At 47.3% G+C, this 23,322-nt stretch overlaps 1 protein-coding gene across 7 annotated transcripts in view; it reads left to right on the forward strand.

Annotated features, from left to right (window-relative positions):
* CUL2 (cullin 2) overlaps positions 1–23,322 on the forward strand; it is a 323,154-nt gene that overhangs the window by 216,274 nt on the left and 83,558 nt on the right. For all 7 annotated transcript variants that reach the window (XM_029588577.1, XM_029588576.1, XM_029588575.1 and 4 more), the window contains one exon: positions 6,777–6,843. In XM_029588577.1, the coding sequence (XP_029444437.1) occupies positions 6,777–6,843 (67 nt within the window). The remainder of the gene's footprint in view (positions 1–6,776; positions 6,844–23,322) is intronic.

Consider the following 23,322-nt stretch of genomic DNA (forward strand, 5'->3'; position numbering starts at 1 on the left):
AGAGCCAGAGTTCAGGAGAGCTAGGCGCTGGGGACGAACAGGTCCAAGCGCCTTGCTATCTGTGAGACGTGATGTCTGATAGCAATTCAGTCCTCTCTGTCCGTTTGTCAGTCATGGTGGGCAACTGCCACAGGGAGGCTGTCCCTGGTAATGTTCAAGGGGGTGTGGATCATGAGACATCGGAGGATTCTGATGGGGAATTAGCTTTCTCACTTCTAGAAGAAGGAGAAATTGCATATGAGTGAGAGCTGCTTTGGACTCTGCTCAGATTTTTTCTTTTTTCACAGAGATGTCTTGCTGAGTTTGTTGGTTCAGACCCTGAACACACTTAGTGTGGCTGGAGGTCAATTTTAAGTTAAGTATCCTGTTTCTTCCTCCCCCTCCCCCATATCCAATTCAAGAGATATTGGATTTAAAGAAAGTAAATGCAGCACTCAAGGTTCCCCATTTCCGCATGGAAACTCTGAGATCCAACTCTGAGGTCCGTCTTAGCAGTGGTATGCAAGGGAGAGTTCTTGGTATCTCTTGCCTTGATAGAGGCATATCTGCACATAGCCATCAGTTGGAGCACCAGAGATTCCTGAGGTTCATGGTCCTAAGGGAACATTTTTGGTTTCGAGTCCTTCCCTTCGACTGGCGACGGCTCCACATACCTTCCCCAAGGTGTGATGGTTGTGGGGGCAGCCGCATTGCAAAAGGAAGGTGTGTTAGTGTATCCATATCTGGATGACTGGTTTATTCGTGCAAAATCAAATGACCTTTGTTGACAATCGGTACAAAAGGTACTGATACGCTTGAAGTCTCTAGGATGGGTGATGAACTTACCAATGAGCCATTTAGTCCTCTTACAAACTCTGGAGTATCTGGGAGCTCAGATCAACACACTGGTGGAGAGATTGCTGAAATTGCAGAGTCAAATTAGGATTCTGCTAGATCTTTCGGTGCCCAGGATCTAGGGCTATTTACAGGTCTGGGTTCTATGGCATCGACACTGGAATTAATGCATTGGGTGTTCGCACATATGTGGCCTCTGCAGGGGGCTCTTCTCCTGCTGGAATCCGTTATTGGAAGAGTTTCATCTTCCTCTTCTGTTAGAGGGGGGAAGCCAGGGGACAGCCAGGGACAGGTGTGGAATTGGAGATTCCGAATTGAATAATAGTCACCACCAATGCAAGCCTTTCTGGATGGAGGCAGTTTGGCAAGATCAGTCAGCACAGGACCAGTAGTCAAAACAGGAAGAGTCATGGCCTATTAATCAGTTAGAGACAAGAGTGGTGCATTTCACGTTGCTTGCCTGTCTGCCAAGGTTACGCAACCATCCAGTACAGATCCAATCAGACAATGCGACAACAGTGAACTACATCAACCATCAAGGCAGAACCAAGAATCAGGCAGCAGCTCGAGAGGTCCAGGAGTTGATTCTCTGGACAGAACAGCACTTGCAGCAGCTGGTAGTGTCTCACATCACCAGAGTGAACAACATTCAGGCGGATTTTATCAGTCGGAGAACGTTAGACCCCAGGGAATAGGAGCTGTCGGAGACAGCGATATGTCTCATTCACAGAAGATGGGGATATCCCAACCAAAGAGAATACCAAGGCATCGCAGTTTTACAGCCCCTGAACAGAACACGGTACAAAGGAATCAGAGGTCTGGTGCTGCCTTGGACTCAAGGGATTCTTCTTTGTCTTCCCTCCCAGGCCTCTGGTGGATAAGGGATTTCAGCGGATGGAGAAACATCCAGGCAACGTGAACCTGGTAGCTCCAGAGTGGCCACATCGACCATGCTTCCTAGATCAGATCAACATGGCTATATATGGGCCCCTGAGGTTTGGTCATCGGTTGACTGTTTTCCACCAGGGCCCAATATTTTTGGGTAAGGTGGCTCACTTCTGTCTCTCTGTTTCGCTTCTGAGAGGAGAAAACTGAGATGGAGGGGATATTCTGAAGCAGTTATTTCCATCTTCTACATCTTGAGCAAGAGAGAGTCCTTGTGGTGATAGTGTCTAACGATCTGAAGTCGGTGAAACAATGTGACAAGGCGATAGCTAAAGCCAGAAGAGTGCTGGGCTGCATAGAGAGAGGAATATCGAGTAAGAAAAGGGAAGTGATTATCCCCTTGTACAGGTCTTTGGTGAGGCCTCATCTGGAGTACTGTGTTCAGTTCTGGAGACCGTATCTCTGAAGGGACATAGACAGGATGGAGACGCTCCAGAGAAGGGCGACCAAAAAGGTGGATGGTCTTCATCGAATGACTTATGAGGAGAGATTGAAGAACCTAAATATGTATACCCTGGATGAAAGGAGGAGCAGGGGTGATATGATACAGACTTTCAGATACTTGAAAGGTTTTAATGATCCAAAGACAATGACAAACCTTTTCCGTTGGAAAAAAATCAGCAGAACCAGGAGTCCAAGGAGGAAGACTCAGAACCAATGTCAGGAAGTATTTCTTCACGGAGAGGGTGGTGGATGCCTGGAATGCCCTTCCGGAGGAAGTGGTGAAGATTAAAACTGTGAAGGACTTCAAAGGAGCATGGGATCAACACTGTGGATCCATAAAGTCTAGAGGATGTGAAGGAAGAGAGGGAGGCTTGCGGGAAAGACTGCTACTACATGGAGATAATACCCTTATTCAATAGACATACACACGGTAAATGCGACTCCAACAGTGCTCTATGCTTCAACGGCAAGAGGAAATGTGGAAAAAAGGATTTGCATTCACAAATAAGCGGGGGAGTATTTATTTATTTATTTAGCATTTTTATATACCGACTTTCCAGTAACAAAATTACTGATCAATTCGGTAGCTTGCTTGTTGCGGCGGATACTACCCCAAACCAAATAAGCCTGATACTTCTCTTGCAATGCATATCCAGCGCTGCTCTCTGCTTCAACGGTGGGGGTGGGGGGGGGGGGAGGAATGAAGATAAGAGGATTTACATTGACAACAACCAACAAGGACTGAATTGCATAGTCTGGGTAAACAAATAGGAGTGGGACTTGCTTGCTTGTTGCGGCGGTTACTACCCCGAATCAATTAATCTGGATACTTTACTTTGATGCAGCTCCAGCACTGCTCTCTGCATCAATGGTAGGGGGGAAGGAAATTAGAACCAAAAAGTTACCAATAAGAGCCAAGAGTAACAGATAAGTATGAGAAAAATAAGAGTGAAAGCTTATTGGGCAGACTGAATGGGCCATTTGGTCGTCTTCTGCCATCATTTCTATGTTTCTATTGACATATGTGCAAATTTGGAGGATCTTCAAGTCCAGGTCTGCTGTTGAAGGAGTGCAGACTCAGTCTGTTCAGGCTACGGTGTTGCATATTTTGGCTTTTCTACAGAAAGGTTCTGGTCAAGGGACTGGGTTTTTTTCTGAGTATCCAGGTAGCGACATTGGGTTGTCTCCGAGGTAAGGTTCAAGGGTATCCTCGATCCACACATCCAGACGTCTGTGGTTCCTTCATGGAGCTAAGAACTTACATCCTCAGGTGTGGAACATTTGGCCATCTTGGAATCTGAATCTCAACCTTAGAGGATTGTGTGAGGCTCGGTTTGAACACTAAAGAGAGATATGGTTAAGAACTTGACTCTTAAAGTGGTTTTCTTGGCAGCTATTTGTTCAGCCGGGAGAATCTCGGAGCTCCAGGTGCTATCATGTCGAGATCCCTTCCTACAAATGTCATTTGGAGGTATCTTTATGCATGGTGCCTTCATTTCTGCCTGATGTAGTCTCAGCATTCCATCTTAGTTAGACAGTAGAGCTTCCAGCTTTTATAGATTTGGATTCATCTATGCCTCATGCGGGAGAGCTTAGGCTCTTAGATTGGAGGCATGCATTATTGAGGTCACTTATGATTTCCATAGATCGCATCACCTCTTTGTACTGTAGAGTGGTCCAAAGAAGGGAAATAAGTCATCTAAGGCTACAATTGTGAAATGGCTGAAGGAAGCGATCAAGTCGATTTACATTTCTAAAGGGCACCCGCTGCAGGGGGGTTTAAGGGTGCACTTGACACATTCTCAGGTGACTTCCTGGGCTGAGTACAGCAGGTGTCTCCGCATAAAATTTGCTGGGCGGCTACTGGGAGGTTGTTGCCCACTTTTGCTAGATATTATCACTTGGATGTCAGGGGTCTGGCTTCCATGTGCTTTAGTGAGGGTGTTCTACGAGTGGAACTCTCCGCGTCCCACCCTATTTAAGGGGAACTTAGATACATCCCAGGAGTCTGGACTGATCTGGGTACATACAGGGAAAGCATAATTGGTTCTTACCTGCTAATTTTTGTTCCTGTAGTACCACAGATCAGTCCAGAGACCCACCCATTTACTGGGAGTGAGAGTCCACTGCTTGTACTGTTGCTTTGTATATAGTGCAGAGATGTTGGAGGTTTTCAGTGCTGATTGCTTATGTTAAATTTGGGAAATGAGTTTTCCATTGTCTTTTTGGGCAACTTCACCGTCTTCCAGCTTGTTGGAGGGGAGTGAGTTTGCTTATAAGCTTGCTTAGAAATTTATGTTTTTTGCTGTCATCTTGGCTTGGGTACAGGCCAATACCGAAGGACTGCAGGTGGCACACTAGGTTATATAAGAAAAAGGCTTAAGACTTGGCTATTTAAACAAGCCTTTCCCGAGTCTAATATCCATTAACAGACCATTGCTGCACAATGTAAATACTGCTCAATGTAAATAATTTACTTCTGTATAAATTCTTTAATTATTGTCTCCTTCCTCCACCAGTTCCAGCAACCCTGTTATATTGTAACTTTTTGTTTCTTATGCACTTGTTAAATGTACAAAGTTACTGCACCCCCTGTTATCTGTAAACCGGCATGATATGATTGTATCATGAATGCCAGTATAGAAAAGCTCTAAATAAATAAGTAAGTAAATAAATAAATAAAATATACATTGTCAGTGAAATTTTCTGTCTCCAGCTGCTGGCAGGGAGGCAAAACCCAGGAGTCTGGACTGATCAGTGGTACTACAGGAATGAAAATTAGCAGGTAAGAACGAATTTTCTTTTGGAATGCCCCTTACTTTTCTAATAATTAATTAATTAATTAATTTTTGTATACCGATATTCTTGTATAAAATACAAATCATGCCGGTTTACATTAAAACAGAAGATGCAGGAAAAATGTTACCTTTGTCAAATACATTGAAACATTAATAACAAGAAAATTATTAACAAGGGATAACAACTAAGAAAAGAGAAAGGTAAACAAGAAGAAGTAAAAGAAAACATAGAAGTTGAAAAACAAAACAGGTGGCACAAAGGGTTAAATTAAAGAGAATAATGAAAAATATCAATTTCTTTATGCTGCTAGACCAGTCTAGACCCTGGTTTATACCACCCTGCCAACAGATGAAGACAGAAAACACAAATATTCCAGCTACATCATCACTGATGATAGTGGTAGTGCAGATTGACACCTGCCAGTATTCTGTTTCATTTGAATTTGATGATATTACTTCCAGCCCTTGCATAGGAGGATTGCCTTGGAAAGAATAGCTCACTTCATTTCTTAGATGTACATTCGGTTTTCCTCAGATATCTTAGGGTAACGAATCCCTTTGGGCCATTTTGTTCAGTGGTCACACAAGGGTGAGGCAGTTTCTCAGGCAGCTTTGTCCCAGGGAATCCAGGAGAGAATTTCTTCAACATACATGCTTGAAAGGTCTACAGATTTATTCAACAAGAGCTCAGGTTTCTTTGTGGGCAGAAGCTGCAGCAGTTTCGCCAGAAGATATTTGCAAGGTGGCCACCTGGTTGTCTTTGCATTCCTTCACTAAACATAACAGACTGAATGTTCAAGCTAAAGTGGAAACAGCCTTTGAGCAAGCGTGCTTAAGACAGCCCTGCCTTCTAGAGGCTTGGATACCTCCCACCGGTCTAGCAGGATGATAAGGAAGGTGAAATTTAGCCTTATCTGTTAATTTCCTTTACTTGAATCCTGCTAGATCAGTCCAGGACCCTTCTGGAAAGTCAATGGCTGCATATTTTTTGCTTATCCCTGCTTGAGAAGCCCCACATTTCTCAGAAAGGAGCTCCTTATTTCTCCTTCTTAGGAAAGCCTGAAGTTCTCTGAATCTGTTATGTTTGTTCCTTTTTGGTTTTTTTCCTTCCCTTCTATTCCAGTGTGCTAAGGAAAAGGATTTTTCTTCGAGGGTTCTCTGTGGTTATTCAAAGGTTTTTATAGCTTTATAAGGGGTTTGGTTATACTGCATTGCTTTGTCATAAGGATGCTGGCAGATGTCATTGCTGCCCTACCACTAATAACAGTGATATCACAGGCAGAGTTGTTTTCTTTATCTCCATCTACTGGTAGGGTAGTTTAAACTCACGTGTCTGAACTGGTCCAGCAGAATTCATGGTAAGGAAATTAATAGACTTCACCTTGAGGTTATATTCTTAAATCCTGCCTGTTTTCTGAATTCTTCCGGTGTGGTAGGTTTTGTGATTGTGACCTGATATCAGCAGAGACATAATTTAAAACAAATTTATTCAAGTGACTTTGAATGTTACAAAGTCGTTTGAACAGTAAAATATAATAAATTTCACAGTATGTATTTTTGTGATTTTAGATTATGAATACCCCATCTAGGCGATAACTGCATAATGCATGAGAATTCTGTTCATGACCTGAAATCATGATTTTTCATGTTATCTCTATTTAAAGCTATGTAGTGATATTTGGACCATTGAATATTGAGACTGAAAAGGATCATTTGTTAGAATTAATGTGATGCAATTTTCATTTTGTTTTGCAGTTTGAATTATTTTACAGTCAGCATTTCAGTGGAAGGAAACTTACATGGTTACATTATTTGTGTACAGGTAATAATGAAACATTCTATATTAAAAGTTTCAGGAGGCTGAAAATTGCTTTCTCCCCTTAGCAGCCTAAAGTATGTATATTGTTTCACAGAATGCTAACTTTTTGCCACTGTAAATAGGGGCCAGGTAGGGGAGGTAAAGTACGTGCAGGGGTCTTATTTTGAAATCCCTGTATGTACTTTGCTCCTGATGTTTCCCTTTGAAAGTTCGTTTTCAGGTTCTTGTGGAGTTGTAAAATTGCTCTCTTTGTGGGTAGCAGATTATACATAACCAGGAATGGTCCTTATATCTGTACAGGTTATTTATAACTTTTCAGGAGTTTGATTTGAGCAACTTTGGTGTATATGTATACTATCTATCTCTATATCTATCTATCTATAGTAGAAAACAATATTAATTACTAGCCAAATGACCCAGTATCTATTCTTATGTACATCCAAGCATGAAATTGGGGTTGTTTCCTCACCTGGGCTCTTGCTCCTGAGGCTGATGAGGGATGGGAGTCCTCACCCCAGAGGATAAGGAGTAGAGTATTGCTCTTAAATTACTGCCAAAGCAGAGGTCAGTATTAAAAGTAGTTCTTTGTAGAGCTGCAACTTACTTTCTTGGCCACAAGAAAGTTCAGCAGGAATTTTTTTTTAAATTCTTTTATATGTTTTCTGCAAAAGAAATTATCATGCAAATTACATATCATATATCTATATTATAGAACTAAACAGATCTATACTTACCACCATGTAGCTATTCAGCTTTAACTGTGAGGTTTCCTATAATCACATAATGACGAAAGTCTAAGAATCATAGACTATCTCAAGATGATACATTCTGATCTGGTACATCTGCCGGTGATTAATTCGAATTTTCTCCTAGGACAAGTAGGATGGTAGTCCTCACAAGTGGGTGACATCATCAGATGGAGCTCGGCATGGAAATGTTTTGTCAAAGTTTAAACTTTGACTGGCACACTGAGCATGCCTAGCAATCTACTATCCACGTGTCCATGCGGGGTCCCTCTTCACTCTCTCTTTTTCCGTGGAGCTTTTGTCTCATGGATGTGGAACTTGTGCTGTTTTTTCTCGGAAAACTGCCACGTTCGAGTTCTTCTTTTTCTTTTTCCTGCACCAGGTCCCCTTGACATCATCCTGGCCTCAGTTAGTGGGTGTTGTGGTGAGTTTACACTCTTTGTGGTTGATTCCCAACAGTTCTGTCCCCCGGTGACTGAAGACTATCTACTGCTCGTCGGTTGTTTTTTGACATGGAGTCATCAAGCTTTCGCCGATGTCCGCAGTGCCCTCTGAGATGTCCACGAAGTCTGTGTTCTGTGCTTGGGGGAAATGCACGACGTCAGGGGGTGCCCCTCTGTGCCCAGATGACCCCCAAGGGTCTCCGCACGCCTGTCTAGGTAAATGGAGAAGCTGTTTGGCCCCAGGAAGTACAGTCCTTTGACTTCTGCATCAGGATCATCGACACCCCTGGGAAAGGAGAGTCTGGTAGCTACCAGGGCCATACTGTCTTCTCCACCGCTGGGTCTGCGGGTCGAATTAGGTGCTGAGGACTGGCCTACATCTCTTTCTTCCCTTTCCAGGGCTGGGAAGTCACCCTCAGCACCGGGGAAAGATTGGGCCGAGCACCGTGGAAAGGCAAGGAAGCACCATCATCAGTCTCCGCCCTCGCATGAGACAAAGCTCTGGAAGGCACCGGCGTTGGCCCAAAGTGGCCCCCCGGGCCGAGGAGGCAACACCCTCCATCGAGGCTGAGGGCCTGAGATGGTCCCCAATGATATCGGTGCCGCACATCGATCTTCCTCGGGGCTCCGAGGGAGACCAGGCAATGCCGCCTTCTCCTCCAGCTGTTCTCTCTTCGGCAGAATTCGAGGAGGAGTTAGAGCGCAGTTGGCCGAGCCCTACAAGGCATCAAGCCACCAGTCCTGTTGGTGCCACCACCGATCCCGGAACCAGTGCCGTTGATGCTGGCACTGTTACTGGAGCACTTGGATATGCTCCTTGGTGCCCTGCTGACACAACCGCTGCCGATGCCCTGGGCGCCTTAGATGCCCCGGGGGCACTGATGCTGCCTACCATGGAAACCATTCCCATTGCCGATTCTTCGGATGAGGGAGGACCGTTAGGTCCAGTGGCGCCTCTTCCAAGGCCGACTCCGCAGCCAGCATTGTCTGAGCCCCTCGTGTCTATCAAAGCCCCCAGTGCCTCCGATGCCTGCGGTGCCTTCGGTGCCCTTTGAACTTCCTGTTCCCTGTGCCTCATGCCAAGAGCGTAATGAGGGTTCCCCCACCAGTGTCCCTGGGCGATCTCAGTGAGGAGGATGGCCCATACGACTCGTGGGGAGAGGATGCTTTAAGTTGTCTTCTGCTGACTCAGAAGAGAGGCGTAAATTCCCTCCAGAGGATTTGATGTTTGCCAGCTTTGTTCAGGCCATGGCGGAATCTGTCCCCTTCCAGCTCCTGACTGAGGTGGGCTCCAGGCACAAGATGCTGGAAGTCATTCAGTTTGTGGATGCAACTAAGGAGGTGGTGGCTGTCCCAGTCTGTGACATCTTCAAAGAATTGTTTGTCCGGCTCTGGGAGCACCCCAGCTCAGTAACTCCTATGAATAGGAAGACCAATGCAATGTATCTAATTCAGCCTACCACAGGGTTTGAATGCCACCAGGTACTGCACCCATCCATGGTGGTGGAGTCCGCCCTACGGAAGGCAAAGCATTCTCAAACCCATGCCTCAGCTCCCCCGTGCTGAGAACACAGGGCTCTAAAAGCCCTGCGGAGGAAAGTCTTCCAGGGTTCTATGCTGGCGGCCTGCATTGCATGCTACCAGTTGTATATGGGCCAACTCTTCAGGAACCTCTAGAAGCAGGTTCAAGAGCTGGTTGAGTGCCTGCTGCCTCAGCAGCTGTAGGAGGATTTCTTGAAAGTGATCCAGTAGGGCTTGGAATGTGATAAGCATGAGGTCCGGTCCGCATACAATGTGTTTGAGACATCGGCGAGAGCAGCCGCAGTGGGCATTGGAGCCCACCGTATGGCCTGGCTCCGAGCCTCCGACCTCCATCCAGAGGTTCAAGAGCGTATTGTGGACTTGCCCTGTACTGAGAGAATCTCTTCGGGGACAGGATTGAGGAGGCAGTAGCACAGCTGAAGGGTCATCATGAGACCTTCCAGCACCTTTCTGCCAGCACCTCGGACCCGCAGTCCTCAGGCAAGAAGCCCTCACGGCAAGGGCCGAGGCGCCTCTTTTATTGGCCATGCAGGTACTACCCTCCGGTGACCAGGGCGTGGTCTCAGTGGGCTGGCCCCAGGGCTTGCCCGAGGCAACAACAAGCTCCAAGGACTCAGCCGGTGCCCCAGCAAAGCCCTGCTACGGGGTTTTGACTGACTAGGAGGGAGTGTAAGCCAGCCACCTGTACCCTCAAAGGGGGGCCCCTCCATTCAGGGTTCATCTATGGTTTTTTGCAGACACCTCGGTCCGATGGGTCCTTTCCATCATTTGTTGCGGGTACAGATTGAACTTTTGGGGCATCCCTCTGGACTCTCCCCCATGTCCCTTTTGGGGCCCTTCAGTGAATCAAGAGATACTCTCATTTTTTTTTTTTTTTTCAAAATAATTTTTATTATTAGCAGCAAGAATAAGCAGCCATCTTTGAAATACCAGTATTGTACAGCCAGTGCCAACATGGCATAATACTGCAACAACAGTATGTACTTACAATACCAAGAATTACTATACATACAGCATAACAACTTCAGTGCAATTCTCGCTGCCCTTAGTTTCTTTTATCTCCCGTTTCCCCCTTTACCTCATGCAGTAGGCCTCCATGCATTTCACCACTCAGATATCCAACAGCACAGTCATCCCAATTCCCCCAGACATATCTTTATCCAACCACCCCATCCACAACATCAATATGCCCCCACTCCCCCCCCCCCCCCCCCCGAGACCAGGGAATTTAAAGCCATAACACATTATAGCCTATTTCCAACAAACCAGTTTGTGTTTCCAGGAGTAAAATTGCAAACAACGCCTGCCAACAACCCTCATATTGCTTATCCCTTTTGTGGTTCCCAGCAAGATAGTCCATCTGTTCCATCTGCATGAACATAGCCATCCACTTGTGCCAGGCCGCTATGGTGGGAGATGTTTCTGGTTCTACCCACACCGATAGAATCATGCGGCATGCCAGCAGGGTGACAACTCTCTTGAATTTTATCTTAGAGGAAGTGCTCGGTACTGATGCCAGAAAAGGGTGAGTCAATACGGTCATACCAGATAGTTGAGTAGCCATACTTGTGCAACGGGTAATAGTATCCATCACTGCTGCCCAGAACTGTGTGAGCTTCGGACATTGCAGAATACGATGTAATAAAGTGCCCTCTTCCTGGCCGTATTTAATACACAATGGGGAGTCAGTAAGGCCCATCCAGAACCTGCAAACATCATCATAGTAGGTCAAATGAAGAAGTCGAAACTGCAGCTCGCAAAGCCCCACATCTGGATTTTGAGCATAGAGAGATTTGAAGCAATTCACCATGTAGTCCACCGTAATATCATGGGTCAAGATAGTGGACCACCGACCAGCCAGCGGCCATAGGAAGTCGCTTGTTCTGCGAGCCTGGCCCACAGACTTCCAACCAGCAATGGTAGTATGAAGGCACACTACATCAAACATTTCATTTGCAAAAACAGTTTCTGCAGCTTTCCCTCCACGCAAGAGATTGCAAATAGTATCGGACCTGTAAGAAGGCAAAGAAGTGGCGTGGGGACAAGTGGTAATACTAACTCAGTGTTTGAAAATCCAAGAGCCTGTGAGAGAGGCAAAAACCACCCCACGGCTAGCCCACTGCTGAAAGACACCTTCAGAGTCCCGGCCTGGTAAAAAGTCTAAGTTACCCACCAGTGGCATCAGCAAGGAAGTCATCCCATAAAGCACCCACATCCACCTCCAGGCACAAATACAGGGGTTCAAGAGTCATCTAGGGAAGTCCAAAGTGCGGAGTTGGGAAGGCTGCAGCTGTAACAGACAGAGCAGCTGCAGCTGTAACAGACAGAGCAGCTGCAGCTGTAACAGACAGAGCGTCATCCTGCTCACAACCCTTGTTCACAGTAACAGTAATTGTCTGTTAGCCATTCTCCCACAAATCTCAGCTGGCAGGCGACATTATAAAGCCGAAAATCCAGCATCCCATACCTGCCCACCTGCCTGGTGTTTTCAAGAGTAGTATATTTAATACGGACAGCCTTCCCCTCCACAAAAATTTCAAGATACTTGAACACAAATGCTTTAAATCCCACACAGTTAGCCAGCAAGGAAGCATGTGGAGCACACAAAGAATTTTTGGAAAGATTACCATTTTCAACAGTGCACACCTGCCAAACAGAGAGAGTGGTAGAGAGCGCCACACCAACAACTGCGCCTGTACTTTAGTGATAATTACAGAAAGATTCAATTTATACATTTGTCCCAAATCCTTGGGGATCCAGACCCCCAACTACTGAAGCTTACCGGGAGCCCATGTAAATTGGAAAGAGTCGCCCCATGACTCTGGTAACGCTGGGTCTCGTGCCAGGACCTCAGATTTAGAAAAATCAATCTTCAGCCCGGCAATACTTTGAAATTGATCAAGAATATTTATAATCACCGGAATTCTATGGTGCAGGCGCCCTTCAAATAATACTATGTCATCAGCGAAAAGCGCTATTTTCAAAGGGTGGCTGCCAACACTGTGCCCCTAAAATTCCTTTTCTCCCCGCAATCGATTAGCTAGTGGTTCCACTGCAAGCACAAATAAAAGTGGGGATAGCGGGCATCCCTGCCATACCCCACATTGTAATGTGAAAGGATCCGTGAGGGAACCATTCAGCAGAATACACGCACTAGGATTACAATATAGTGCCTCGAGTCAGGTCATGAACGGGCCTGAGAGTCCATATTGCCTCAATGCCCAAAACAGATATTCCCATGATATGGAGTCAAAGGCTTTCTTGGCATCAAGACTCAGTATCAAAGCCTCTTTGGTCAGGTGATAACTGAGTGCTGCTATGAGGTGCCTCACATTCCGGACCCCTTGTCTCCCCTTAATAAATCCAGTCTGGTCAAAATCAATTATAGCAGGTAAACACCATTCAATCTTTTGGCAAGGATGGTCGTTAAAAGCTTTACATCAACATTAATCAGGGAGATAGGCCTGTACGAACCTACCTACCTTTTTGGGCAGAACCACAATGACCGAACGGTTGGCCTCATCAGGGAGCCGTTTGCGGGTAAGCCGCTCATTGTCATGTTGGGACAGGGGGGCCAGAAGCTGAAACTTCAAAATTTTATAAAATTCAGCCCCTAGTCCATCTTGGCCCACCGTCTTCCCCACCTTCAACCCCTGTATCGCAGCATACACCTCACTATCGCTAATTGGTGTGTTCAGGGTCACTAGCTGATCCGCAGTCAGCCGCAGCCAGTTCAGCCCCTGAAAAAATTGTGACAGCCGGGTTAGGTGTCCTTTTAGCATACAGCAGTTTAAAATATTCCAGGAACCTAGCTGATATGTCTGCTGTTATCGTCTTATGCCCGCCATGCCAACCTCGGATACCGGTAACGACCGTCTGCTGATTCCGAGGTCGAACTAGGTTAGCTAACATTCGGCCTGCTTTATTGCCATACTTATATAACTGAAATTGATAATACTTCAATGATTTAGAGGCCCTCTGATGTAGTAAAGAATTGAGTTTGGTATGCGCTTGGTCCACCAAATCTTTATCGGCTAACGACATGGTGTGAATGTATTGTTGCTGCGCTTTTTTGAGCACGCCCGTGAGGCGTAAAATTTCCATATTACACTGCCTATTAACTTTGGCAACATAGACTATAATAACACCATGCATCACAGCCTTCCCAGCCTCCCAAAGAACTCCTGGAGAGACCTCTGTGGAAGTGTTAAACTCCACATAGTCTTTCCACTGAGCCTACAGGTGAGCATGGAACTGTTTGTCCAAAAACAAGTCAGGGCGCATGCGCCATGAGAAAGGACACCAAGGTCCTCGCTCCCCCTTTTGCTTGAGAGTCACCGGGGCATGATCAGAAAATGAAATAGCACCAATGCTAGCATCGACAATCCCGGGGAAAATGCTTTCCGATACTAATAACTAATCTAGGCGGGAATACAACTGGGGTGGGTTAGAGTAAAAGGTAAAATGCACCTTGTTAGGATGCAAGGTCCGCCATATATCTAGCATATGGAGTTCTTGACATAAAAAGTTTACCCCCAATTTAGAATCATTGGCCATAACCAACCTTAGGTGGACGACAGTCAATTTGTTTATTTCCTAGCATGCAGCAGATGGACTCAGGACCAATGGGTACAGTGTGCTCCTGATAGCAGTTGGAGACAGAGTCAGATTTCAATCTGACGTCAACACTACATATACCTCTGCAGGAAGCTCTACTGTTCAGTATTTTCCGTCTCCATAGCAGTTTGGGACTCTATACACGCTTGCTCAGCGTTAGAGTATTCAAACCAAAGAAGAAATCTTACCTCTCCAGACGAGCCCCGCTCTCCTGTGGTGATACCTAAGGGTCCTTCCCCCAGTTGAAATTTCCTGAGGTGATTTCCGAGATCCCTCAGGGGTAGGCCTCGGTCCGGTAGCCGGTTCCCGGCGTGGACTTAGCCCCCGGCAATGGGAGTGGCTGAGAGGCAGCGGGTGCAATACCGAGCGTGGCGGTGAAGGTACTTCCCTCTCCCCCTGCAGCCGGAGACCGCCCGGAATGAAACCGATAAACGCCGAGACAAGGTAAGGTAGAAAACTTTTTCTAAGTCTCTGGTCTCTGAGGCTCGGATAGCCGCACAGATCGCCAGCCGGCGTCTGTACCATTGGGTTGATCAGCCCAGGCCGAGCTAGACCCCGATCGGATACGAAGGTCCTCCCACGTGGAGACCCTCTGAGATGGTCGCCATCTTGCTCGCGTGGTCGCCAACGCCATTTCGCTGCTCTGTCCGCCTAATTGAACCGTGCGCACAGGGACGAGCCAGGCGCACAAATTACTTGTGCACACAGCGGCGCGCGCATAGGTGCCGTACGCACAGCTACACGCACAATGGTGCCAGGCGCACAAGTTAAGGCTGTGCGCACAGCGGCGCGCGCATCTCAGTGAGCGCACATCCCGGCCTACACGCACATCTTGGGCATACCCAGAGCGCATAGGTAAGCCTCCCGGCGCGCACATTAAATGCACAGACCAGGGTTTCAACAACCTACGCGCACAAAACCATGGCACCACCGGCCAAGAAAACCAAGGCACAAGCCCTCTGCCCAGCCTGCCACATAAGAGCCTGCCAGTATTCTCTGACTCCAGCAGATGATAGGCAAGCATCTCATGTGTAAGGACACTGCTCGGGCTTCTGAGGTGAAAGACTGGTTACTCCCTCCCTCAGTTGAATGAGAGCCAGGACAAACATATAGAAATGACGGCAGAAAAAGGCCAGTCGGCCCATCCAGTCTGCCCAGCAAGCTCCCACACTTACTTTCCCATACTTATCTGTTTCATCAACCATCAAGTTCAGGGCCCTTGTTGGTAACTGTTTGATTCAAATTTCCTGCCATCCATGCAGAGAGTAATGTTGGAGTTGCATCAAAGGTGCGCGTGAGGCTTAATGGTTAAGGGTAGTAACCGCCGCATCAAGCAAGTTATCCCGATGCTTGGTTACCCAGACTGCACAGATCAGTGCCTTGTTGGATGTTGTCTGAATGCAAAACCTGTTCTCCTCATTTCCCCCTACCGTTGAAGCAAAGAGCAGTGCTGTATATGTATTCAAAGTGATGTATCGCTTAATTGGTTTAGGGTAGTAACCGCCGTAATAAGCAAGCTGTATAAGGAGTAAAAATAGCGTGCTGAAAACGCATGTCCAACCGGGGGCTAGCAGTGTGCTCCGCCAGAGTGCACTTTACTGTATCGGCCTGAAAGTACCTGAAAGTACATGACAGCAGAAAAAGAATGAAATAGCCCATCCAACTTGCAAGGTGTTTTGAGTTGTACTTGCTGCTCCACGCAGGTCACCCCCATGACCTATATGGAACAACAGGTACAATCCTAAACACTTTGCTGGAGAGACTAGATGGGCCATTTCTGTCTTTTTCTACAGATCACTGTTTCTTAATTGCTTGCCCTGTGTCCCCAGAACAGTGTGAAACTTGAATTCATCACTGAGATAACATGGTATGTGCTCCTCAGTAAGCACCTCAACTTTGCTTTTTCTTAAATCATTCTGTTCTTTGTTGATGCATTACAGCAGTAGGTGGCATGGCCTTTGTAATTCCAGCATTTAAGAAAATTAGTAACTAGAAGCTCAAAGGGGAGGGGTAGTAAAATGAGGATTGGCTCGGCCTGCTCCTGGCTACCTGGAGTTGGTTGGCAGCTCTGAAAAGGTCTAATTCCAAAATCCCCTCCTGACTTGGAAGACAAAGCAATTAATGCACATAGTTTTACTATAGTTGTACTCACAATTTTTGTGTGCAAACGTTAATGACAATGCAGCAAAAAGATTTGCGTATAAAAAGTGTGCACATAAAACTGAGCTTTTCCTAGCGTGTATTCAGATGGACTCAGGACCAATGGGTATTGTGCTCTCCTGATAGCAGATGGGAGACGGAGTCAGATTTCAAAGCTGACGTCAGCCTACATATACCTGTACAGCATGCTTAGCCCTTCAATATTTCTCCGTCTCCATAGCAGATGCGGACACTATCCCAAACGAGAATAGTGTAACATTTACAAGAAAGAAGCGACGTGCACAACTGGGCATATAACTGTGCCGCGCGCACAAACTCTGTTGCCCGTGCGCACTTCATGCGCATAACTTCTGCACATCCAATGCTCACAACTAAGCGCATCCACATGCATAACTCCATGCACGGGCGAGTTCCTAAGCCCTACACACGCACAAATAATGGCACCGCCATCCAAGAAAGCCAAGGGTCCCTTCCTTTGCCCAGCCTGCCATTTAAGAACTGCGCAGCCTGGATTGGAATCCCTCCTGTGTCAACAGTGCAAACAGAACCAGGGAGAACCAAATCAAGACCCTCTACAGCCAGGAGAGGGATCTGGTACCATGGATGATGGCATCCCAGACCTAAGTATTCCCAACTCGGCGCCCCTGCAGGAAAATCATTTCGGGGCTACCACTACAACCCCTCCTGGGATCAACATGGATCCAGGAACCTTCTCCTGTGTGGAATTTTTCAAAGGCTGCAGACCTTTGTCCAGGCACAACCAGCCCCTGCTATACACCTGACTCAAACCCAGCCGGAAGCACAAGTCCTTTCCGGCACCTCCTGGGCTTCTCGAGACATGCCTCTCCTAACCAAGAGCCTCTCTGATGGGGATCCAGATACCTCAGAGGACGAAACAGACTCCCTGGAAGAAGGAGAAATTCCCCCAGGAATGCTCCGATTCTTCCACAAGGACGAATTACCAACCCTAGTGTCCCAGACTGTGAAGACACTGGATCTTCCAGGCACGGAGTCCACAGTGGAACCAAAGAACAATCCCATGCTGGTGTACCTCCGTAAGGCCTCATGCTAATTCCCTATGTTGGAGCCCATTAAGGAACTGATTGACCTGGAATGGAATGCTCCAGGGGCCACTTTCAAAAGGGGGAGGACTCTAGAAGCTTTATACCCACTGGAACCCACAGCTAAGGAACGTCTACGTTTTCCTAAAGTGGATGCTATGATCTGTGCAGTCTCAAACGCACTACGTTCCCAGTGGAGGGAGGAGCGGCAATGAAGGACGCCCAGTACAGAAGGCTGGAAGCCATCCTTAAGCAGTCCTTTGATGTATCAGCAATGATGCTACAAATTGCTTACTGCTGCGCGTTCCTGTTTGATCCTCGCCAGAGACACAACCACACCCGGAGAAGCGATGGAGCCTGCGGTCTCCTTCCTTACCGATACTACCACAGACCTTGTGCGCACCTCAACCAGGGGTGTCATCGCCGCAGTGATGGCAAGAAGACAATTATGGCTCTGGAATTGGTCAGCTGGTGCGACTTCCAAAGCGAACCTCACAAAAATGCCCTTTAAAGGATCCCTCCTGTTCGGGAGCGAACTGGAGAAATTAGCCAACAAATGGGGTGAATCTCCAGTACCCCGATTACCTGAGGACAGGAACAAAAGAACATATCAGCGCTCCTCCCCTTGAAGAACCAAGGGTAGAGGATCACAGCGCTTTAAGCCTTACAAGAATACACAGTCCCAAGCACCTCGTCCTTCAGGAAGATCTCAGTCCTTTCAGAACAGGCACATTAAGAGAGGAGCAAGCTCAGGGGCAGGCCCCAGCCGTACCCCACAATGAGAAGACGCAGACCCATCCACAGGAAAAAGACATAGGGGGCAGACTTATCCTCTTCTACCAAAGATGGGTCGAGGTAACTTCGGACAAGTGGGTCCTAACTATCATTCGAGAGGGGTATTCGCTGGAATTCCAAAGCATTCCCCCAGACAAATTTATGAAATCGCCGTGCCACTCCCACTCCAAGAGACTGGCAGTGGAAACCACACTAGCAAGACTACTCAGCCTGAAGGCAATAGCCCCAGTGCCCACGCTTCATCAAAATACTGGCCACTATTACATCTATTTTATCGTTCCCAAGAAAGAAGGAACATTCCGGCCTATCCTGGACCTCAAGGCTGTCAACCGTTACCTGAAAGTCCCACACTTCCACATGGAAACCCTACGCTCCGTTATAATGGCGGTACAGCCAGGAGAATTCTTAACCTCCCTGGACCTATTCGAAACCTACATTCACATCCCGGTCCATCAGAACCACCAGCGCTTCCTGCGATTTGCGATACTGGGCCATCATCATCAATTCCGAGCGCTACCCTTCGGACTAGCTACCGCCCCCAGAACCTTCACCAAAATCATGGTGATAGTGGCGGCAGCACTGAGGAAAGGAGGAGTCCTGGTACATCTTTATTTGGGCGATTGGCTGATCAGGGCAAAGTCTCCAGAGGAGAGTCGCCATGCGACCACCAGAGTCAAGAATCTACTACAAGAACTCGGGTGGGTCGTGAACACAACCAAGAGTTGTCTACAGCCCTCCCAGTCACTAGAATACCTGAGAGTCCGGTTCAATACCAAACAGAACAAGGTCTACCTTCCCCCTCCACGAAGAAGGAAGCTAATGGATCAATTACAAAAGCTGTTGACCTCGGTCCGCCCCAAGGTATGGGACTACCTTCAAGTCCTCGGCCTCATGACATCAACTCTGGAGGTTGTTCCGTGGGCAAGGGGCCCGTATGCGACCGCTACAACGTTCCCTACTATCACGATGGAATCCAGTGTCCCAAAACTACTCAATTCGCCTCCAGCTACCGAAAGAGGTTCGAGAGCAGCTTCAATGGTGGCTACAGGAAGAACACCTAAGCAGAGGCGTAAACCTATCCGCACCAAAGTGGATCTTGCTTACCACGGACGCAAGCCTGCAAGAGAAGGGAGCCCGCTGTCAGGAACTGACGGCTCAGGGACAATGGAACAAGGAAGAGGCGGGATGGAACATAAACCACCTGGAAGTGCGAGCAGTCAGACTAGCCTGCCTACGATTCAGCCACAGACTCCATGGTGAGTCCGTCAGAGTCATGTTGGACAACGCAACGACCGTTGCTTACATCAACCAACAGGGAGGAACCAAGAGTCAGCAGGTGTCTCTAGAAACAGACCCCCTCTTGGAGAGGGCAGAAATAAATCTACAAGGGATTTCGGCCTCCCACATCGCGGGAAAAGATAACATCTCTGTGGACTATCTCAGCAGAGAAGGTCTAGACCTGGGGGAATGGTCACTGGCGGACACAGCCTTCCAGCTGATAGTAAATCGATGGGGTCTCCCAGCCATGGACCTACTAGCAACTTGTCGCAATGCCCGGGTACCCAGATTCTTGAGCTGCAGACGAGAACCACAATCTCAGGGAATTGACGCTTTCGTCCAGATCTGGCCAGAGGAAAGCCTCCAGTATGCTTTCCCACCCTGGCCACTACTGGGCAGGGTTATCCACAAGATAGAACACCACAGGGGACTAGTCCTTATAGTTGCCCCGGATTGGCCAAGAAGACCATGGTACGCGAACATGCGAAAACTATTGGCGGGGAATCCTCTGCGTCTACCGCCATACAGGGACCTTCTTCAGCAGGGAGCGATCTCCTACGAAGACCCGGCTCGATTCTCTCTTATGGTATTTATTTATTTATTTGTTTTTTATATTCCGACATTCAACTTAAGTCATCACATCGGTTTACATATAACAGATTAAAAAAGAAAAAGTTACATTGTGATAAATAGTAGAGAGTAGATAGATAAAAAATAGAGGGAGAATTAATTAAAGAGGAGGGAAATAAAATAAAATATGATTTTCAAACATTAAATAGAGTGGTGATGATGATGATCCTTCTTATTATGATGGGTATGCTATCTCAAAGAGCCAAGTTTTTAATTTTTTTTTTTTAAGTTTGTGATGATGGCTCAATTCTTAGTTCAGTGGGGAGGGTGTTCCATAAAAGAGGCCCAGTCAATGAGAAAGCACGTTCTCTTGTTGAGTTGAGGTTTTGGGGAGATAGTTGCAAGGAGTCCAGTATTAGTGGAGCGCAGATTTCTCTTTTGGACTTTGAAATGAAGTATCTGTTATAGTTAGTGAGGTTTGGGTGGACCCTTGGACACTGTGGCAGCTGACCACGCCCACGGGGGGATGTCCCATTGGGGCCACAGGTCAGGCTCAGCTCTGGACACACAAACACAGGTAGTTCTTTATTTAGACAGTTTTAGAAGCCACCAGAGGTGGTAGTAGTGAGTAGATGATGTAGCCCGGCTGGGCTAGTATTCCCCAGGGCCTGGAACAGCGGTTTCTCCAGTAGCAGTGCTGTAGTGGAGAGAACTGAGAAAGTGAGTACAAAAGAACATTCACAGAGTCCCAAGTATGGCGAAGCCCCTAGAGAGAGCTGGCCCTCGAGGAGCGAGTACCGGTTACCTGACAGCGACCTGAAAGAAGCAAAGAGGCCCCCGAGGAGCGGGTACCCCGTTAGCAGAAAGAGTCCAATGGAAGTTGGAAGGCAGAGTAGCTGGATACGGAGAGTGAATCCCATCCGTAAGATCACCCTTGCTAACTCAATGGCTAGCAATAGGCTTAAATATCCGGGCAGCGTGACATCATGGCAGGGGGACGCCCCTGAGGAACGCGCCAATGAGGAACTAAGAATGAGGGCCGCACGGTGCGTGCGCCCTAAGGTACCTGAAGAACATGGCGGGAGGCAGCGCCCAAGCCGGTCCAGGGACGCCGGAGAGGACGGCAGACAGACACCGCGGCAGCCAGGCGTCCATGAAGAGCAGGAGGAGTCACAGAAAAGGAAAGGTAGGCGTAGTGAAGCCATTAGGCAGCGAAGGTCGCAACAGTACCCCCCTTCAAAGGGTGGTCTCCTCTGTGGGTACCAGGTTTAGGTTTCCAAGGATGCGAGAGATGAAACTGATGGAGCATCTCTTTGTCAGGGATATTAGCCAGAGGCTCCCAAAAATTTTCTTCGGGGCCAAAACCTTCCCACGAAAGAAGGTATTCCCAAGTCTTGCCTCGTCTTCGGACATCAAGGACAGCTTCGACCTTGTATTCTAGGTCATCTTCTGCATTGATGGGAGATGGTTCCTGAGACTTGGAAGAGAACTCACTGAGAATGAGTGGTTTCAAAAGTGAAACATGGAAAGCGTTGTGGATGTTTAATCCAGGTGGTAGCTTCAGACTGTAAGTGATGTTGCCAAGACGATAGAGGATTGGAAATGGTCCAACATAGCGAGGAGCAAATCGAGTGGAGGGTAACTTCAGTCTAAGGTGCTTAGTGGATAGCCAGACTTTGTCTTCAGGTTGAAAGACAGGCGCTTTAGAATGGTGAGCGTCATAAAACCTTTTGGCTCGATCACTCGCTTTGAGTAGCGTTTCTTTCGTCTGAGTCCATGATTGATGGATATCATCAGCAGTGGATTGAGCTGCTGGGGACGCCACTGAAAGCTTAAGTGGAAGTGGCGGTGATGGTAAACATCCATATACCACTTCAAAAGGTTTTGTTCCAGTGGATGATGCTGGATGAGAATTAATGGCGAATTCAGCCCATGGTAACAGTTCGGCCCAGTTATTTTGATGGCAACTCACATAGGCCCGAATGAACTGTTTCAGGGTCCTATTCATCCTTTCTGTTTGGCCATTTGATTGAGGATGATAGGCAGATGTATTATCTAGAGAGAAGTCGAAAAGCTTGCACAAAGCCTTCCAGAATTTTGCCGTGAACTGTGATCCTCGATCCGAGACTATGTGCTTCAGTAGGCCGTGAAGGCGAAAGATGTGGGTTATGAAGAGCGTCGCAAGCTCCAAGGCTGAAGGTAAGCCAGGCAGAGTCACGAAATGGGCCATCTTGCTGAAGCAGTCGACTGTGACCCAAATGGTATTCATACCTCCAAAGAGGGGAAGATCAACTACAAAGTCAGTAGCGATATGCATCCAGGGCTGTTCCGGAGCTGGAAGCGGTTGCAGCAATCCCCATGGTTGGCCAGAAGTAGGTTTGTGCTTAGCACAGTTGGCACAAGATGCTACGTTGGAGAGTGTATCTTCCTTGATAGTTGGCCACCAATAATACTTCTGGAGCTTCAGCAGGGTACGGTGTTGACCAGGATGGCGAGCCAGCTTGGAATTGTGAGCCCAATAGAGCACTTTCTTCCTGAGATGTTTAGGCATGATGGTTTTACCTGCGGGCACAGAATGGGTAGCACCCAAGATGACTTTCTTCTGGTCGATTATATGCTGAGGTTCTTCTGAAACATCCTCCGAGAGAAAGGAGCATGACAGGGCATCAGCTCTGGTATTCTTGTCTCCGGGGCGATATTTGAGCACAAAATCAAAACGGTTAAAAAAAATAAGGACCATCTGGCTTGTCTATGGTTAAGATGTTGCGCACGGCGGAGATACTCTAGATTTTTATGGTCCGTAAACATGGTAATTTGATGTTGAGCGTCTTCGAGCCAAGGCCGCCATTCCTCGAATGCTAACTTAATAGCCAGGAGCTCTTTATCTCTGATCCCATAGTTCTTCTCTGCCGGAGAAAAACATCGCAAAAAGAAGGAGCAGGGACATAAGGATTTGGAGCCTTCAGCTTGGCTCAATACAGCCCCCACACTGACATCAGAAGCATCGACCTCCATGATGAATGGCTTGTCAGGGCCTGGATGACGCAGGCACGGTTCAGTGAAAAAGGCAGTCTTTAATTCCTCGTACGCGGATTTGGCCTCCGCAGACCATTTAGAAGCGTTGGCCCCTTTCCGGGTCATTGCAGTTAAGGGCACAGTTAAAGAAGAATAGCTCTTTATAAAGCTTCTATAGTAATTAGTGAACCCCAAAACTTATCTCAGGGCCTTCAGGCTGGTAGGTTGTGACCAATTTTTAATATTCTCTAATTT

Source organism: Rhinatrema bivittatum, chromosome 2, assembly GCF_901001135.1.
Source record: "Rhinatrema bivittatum chromosome 2, aRhiBiv1.1, whole genome shotgun sequence".
NCBI classification, from domain to species: domain Eukaryota; kingdom Metazoa; phylum Chordata; class Amphibia; order Gymnophiona; family Rhinatrematidae; genus Rhinatrema; species Rhinatrema bivittatum.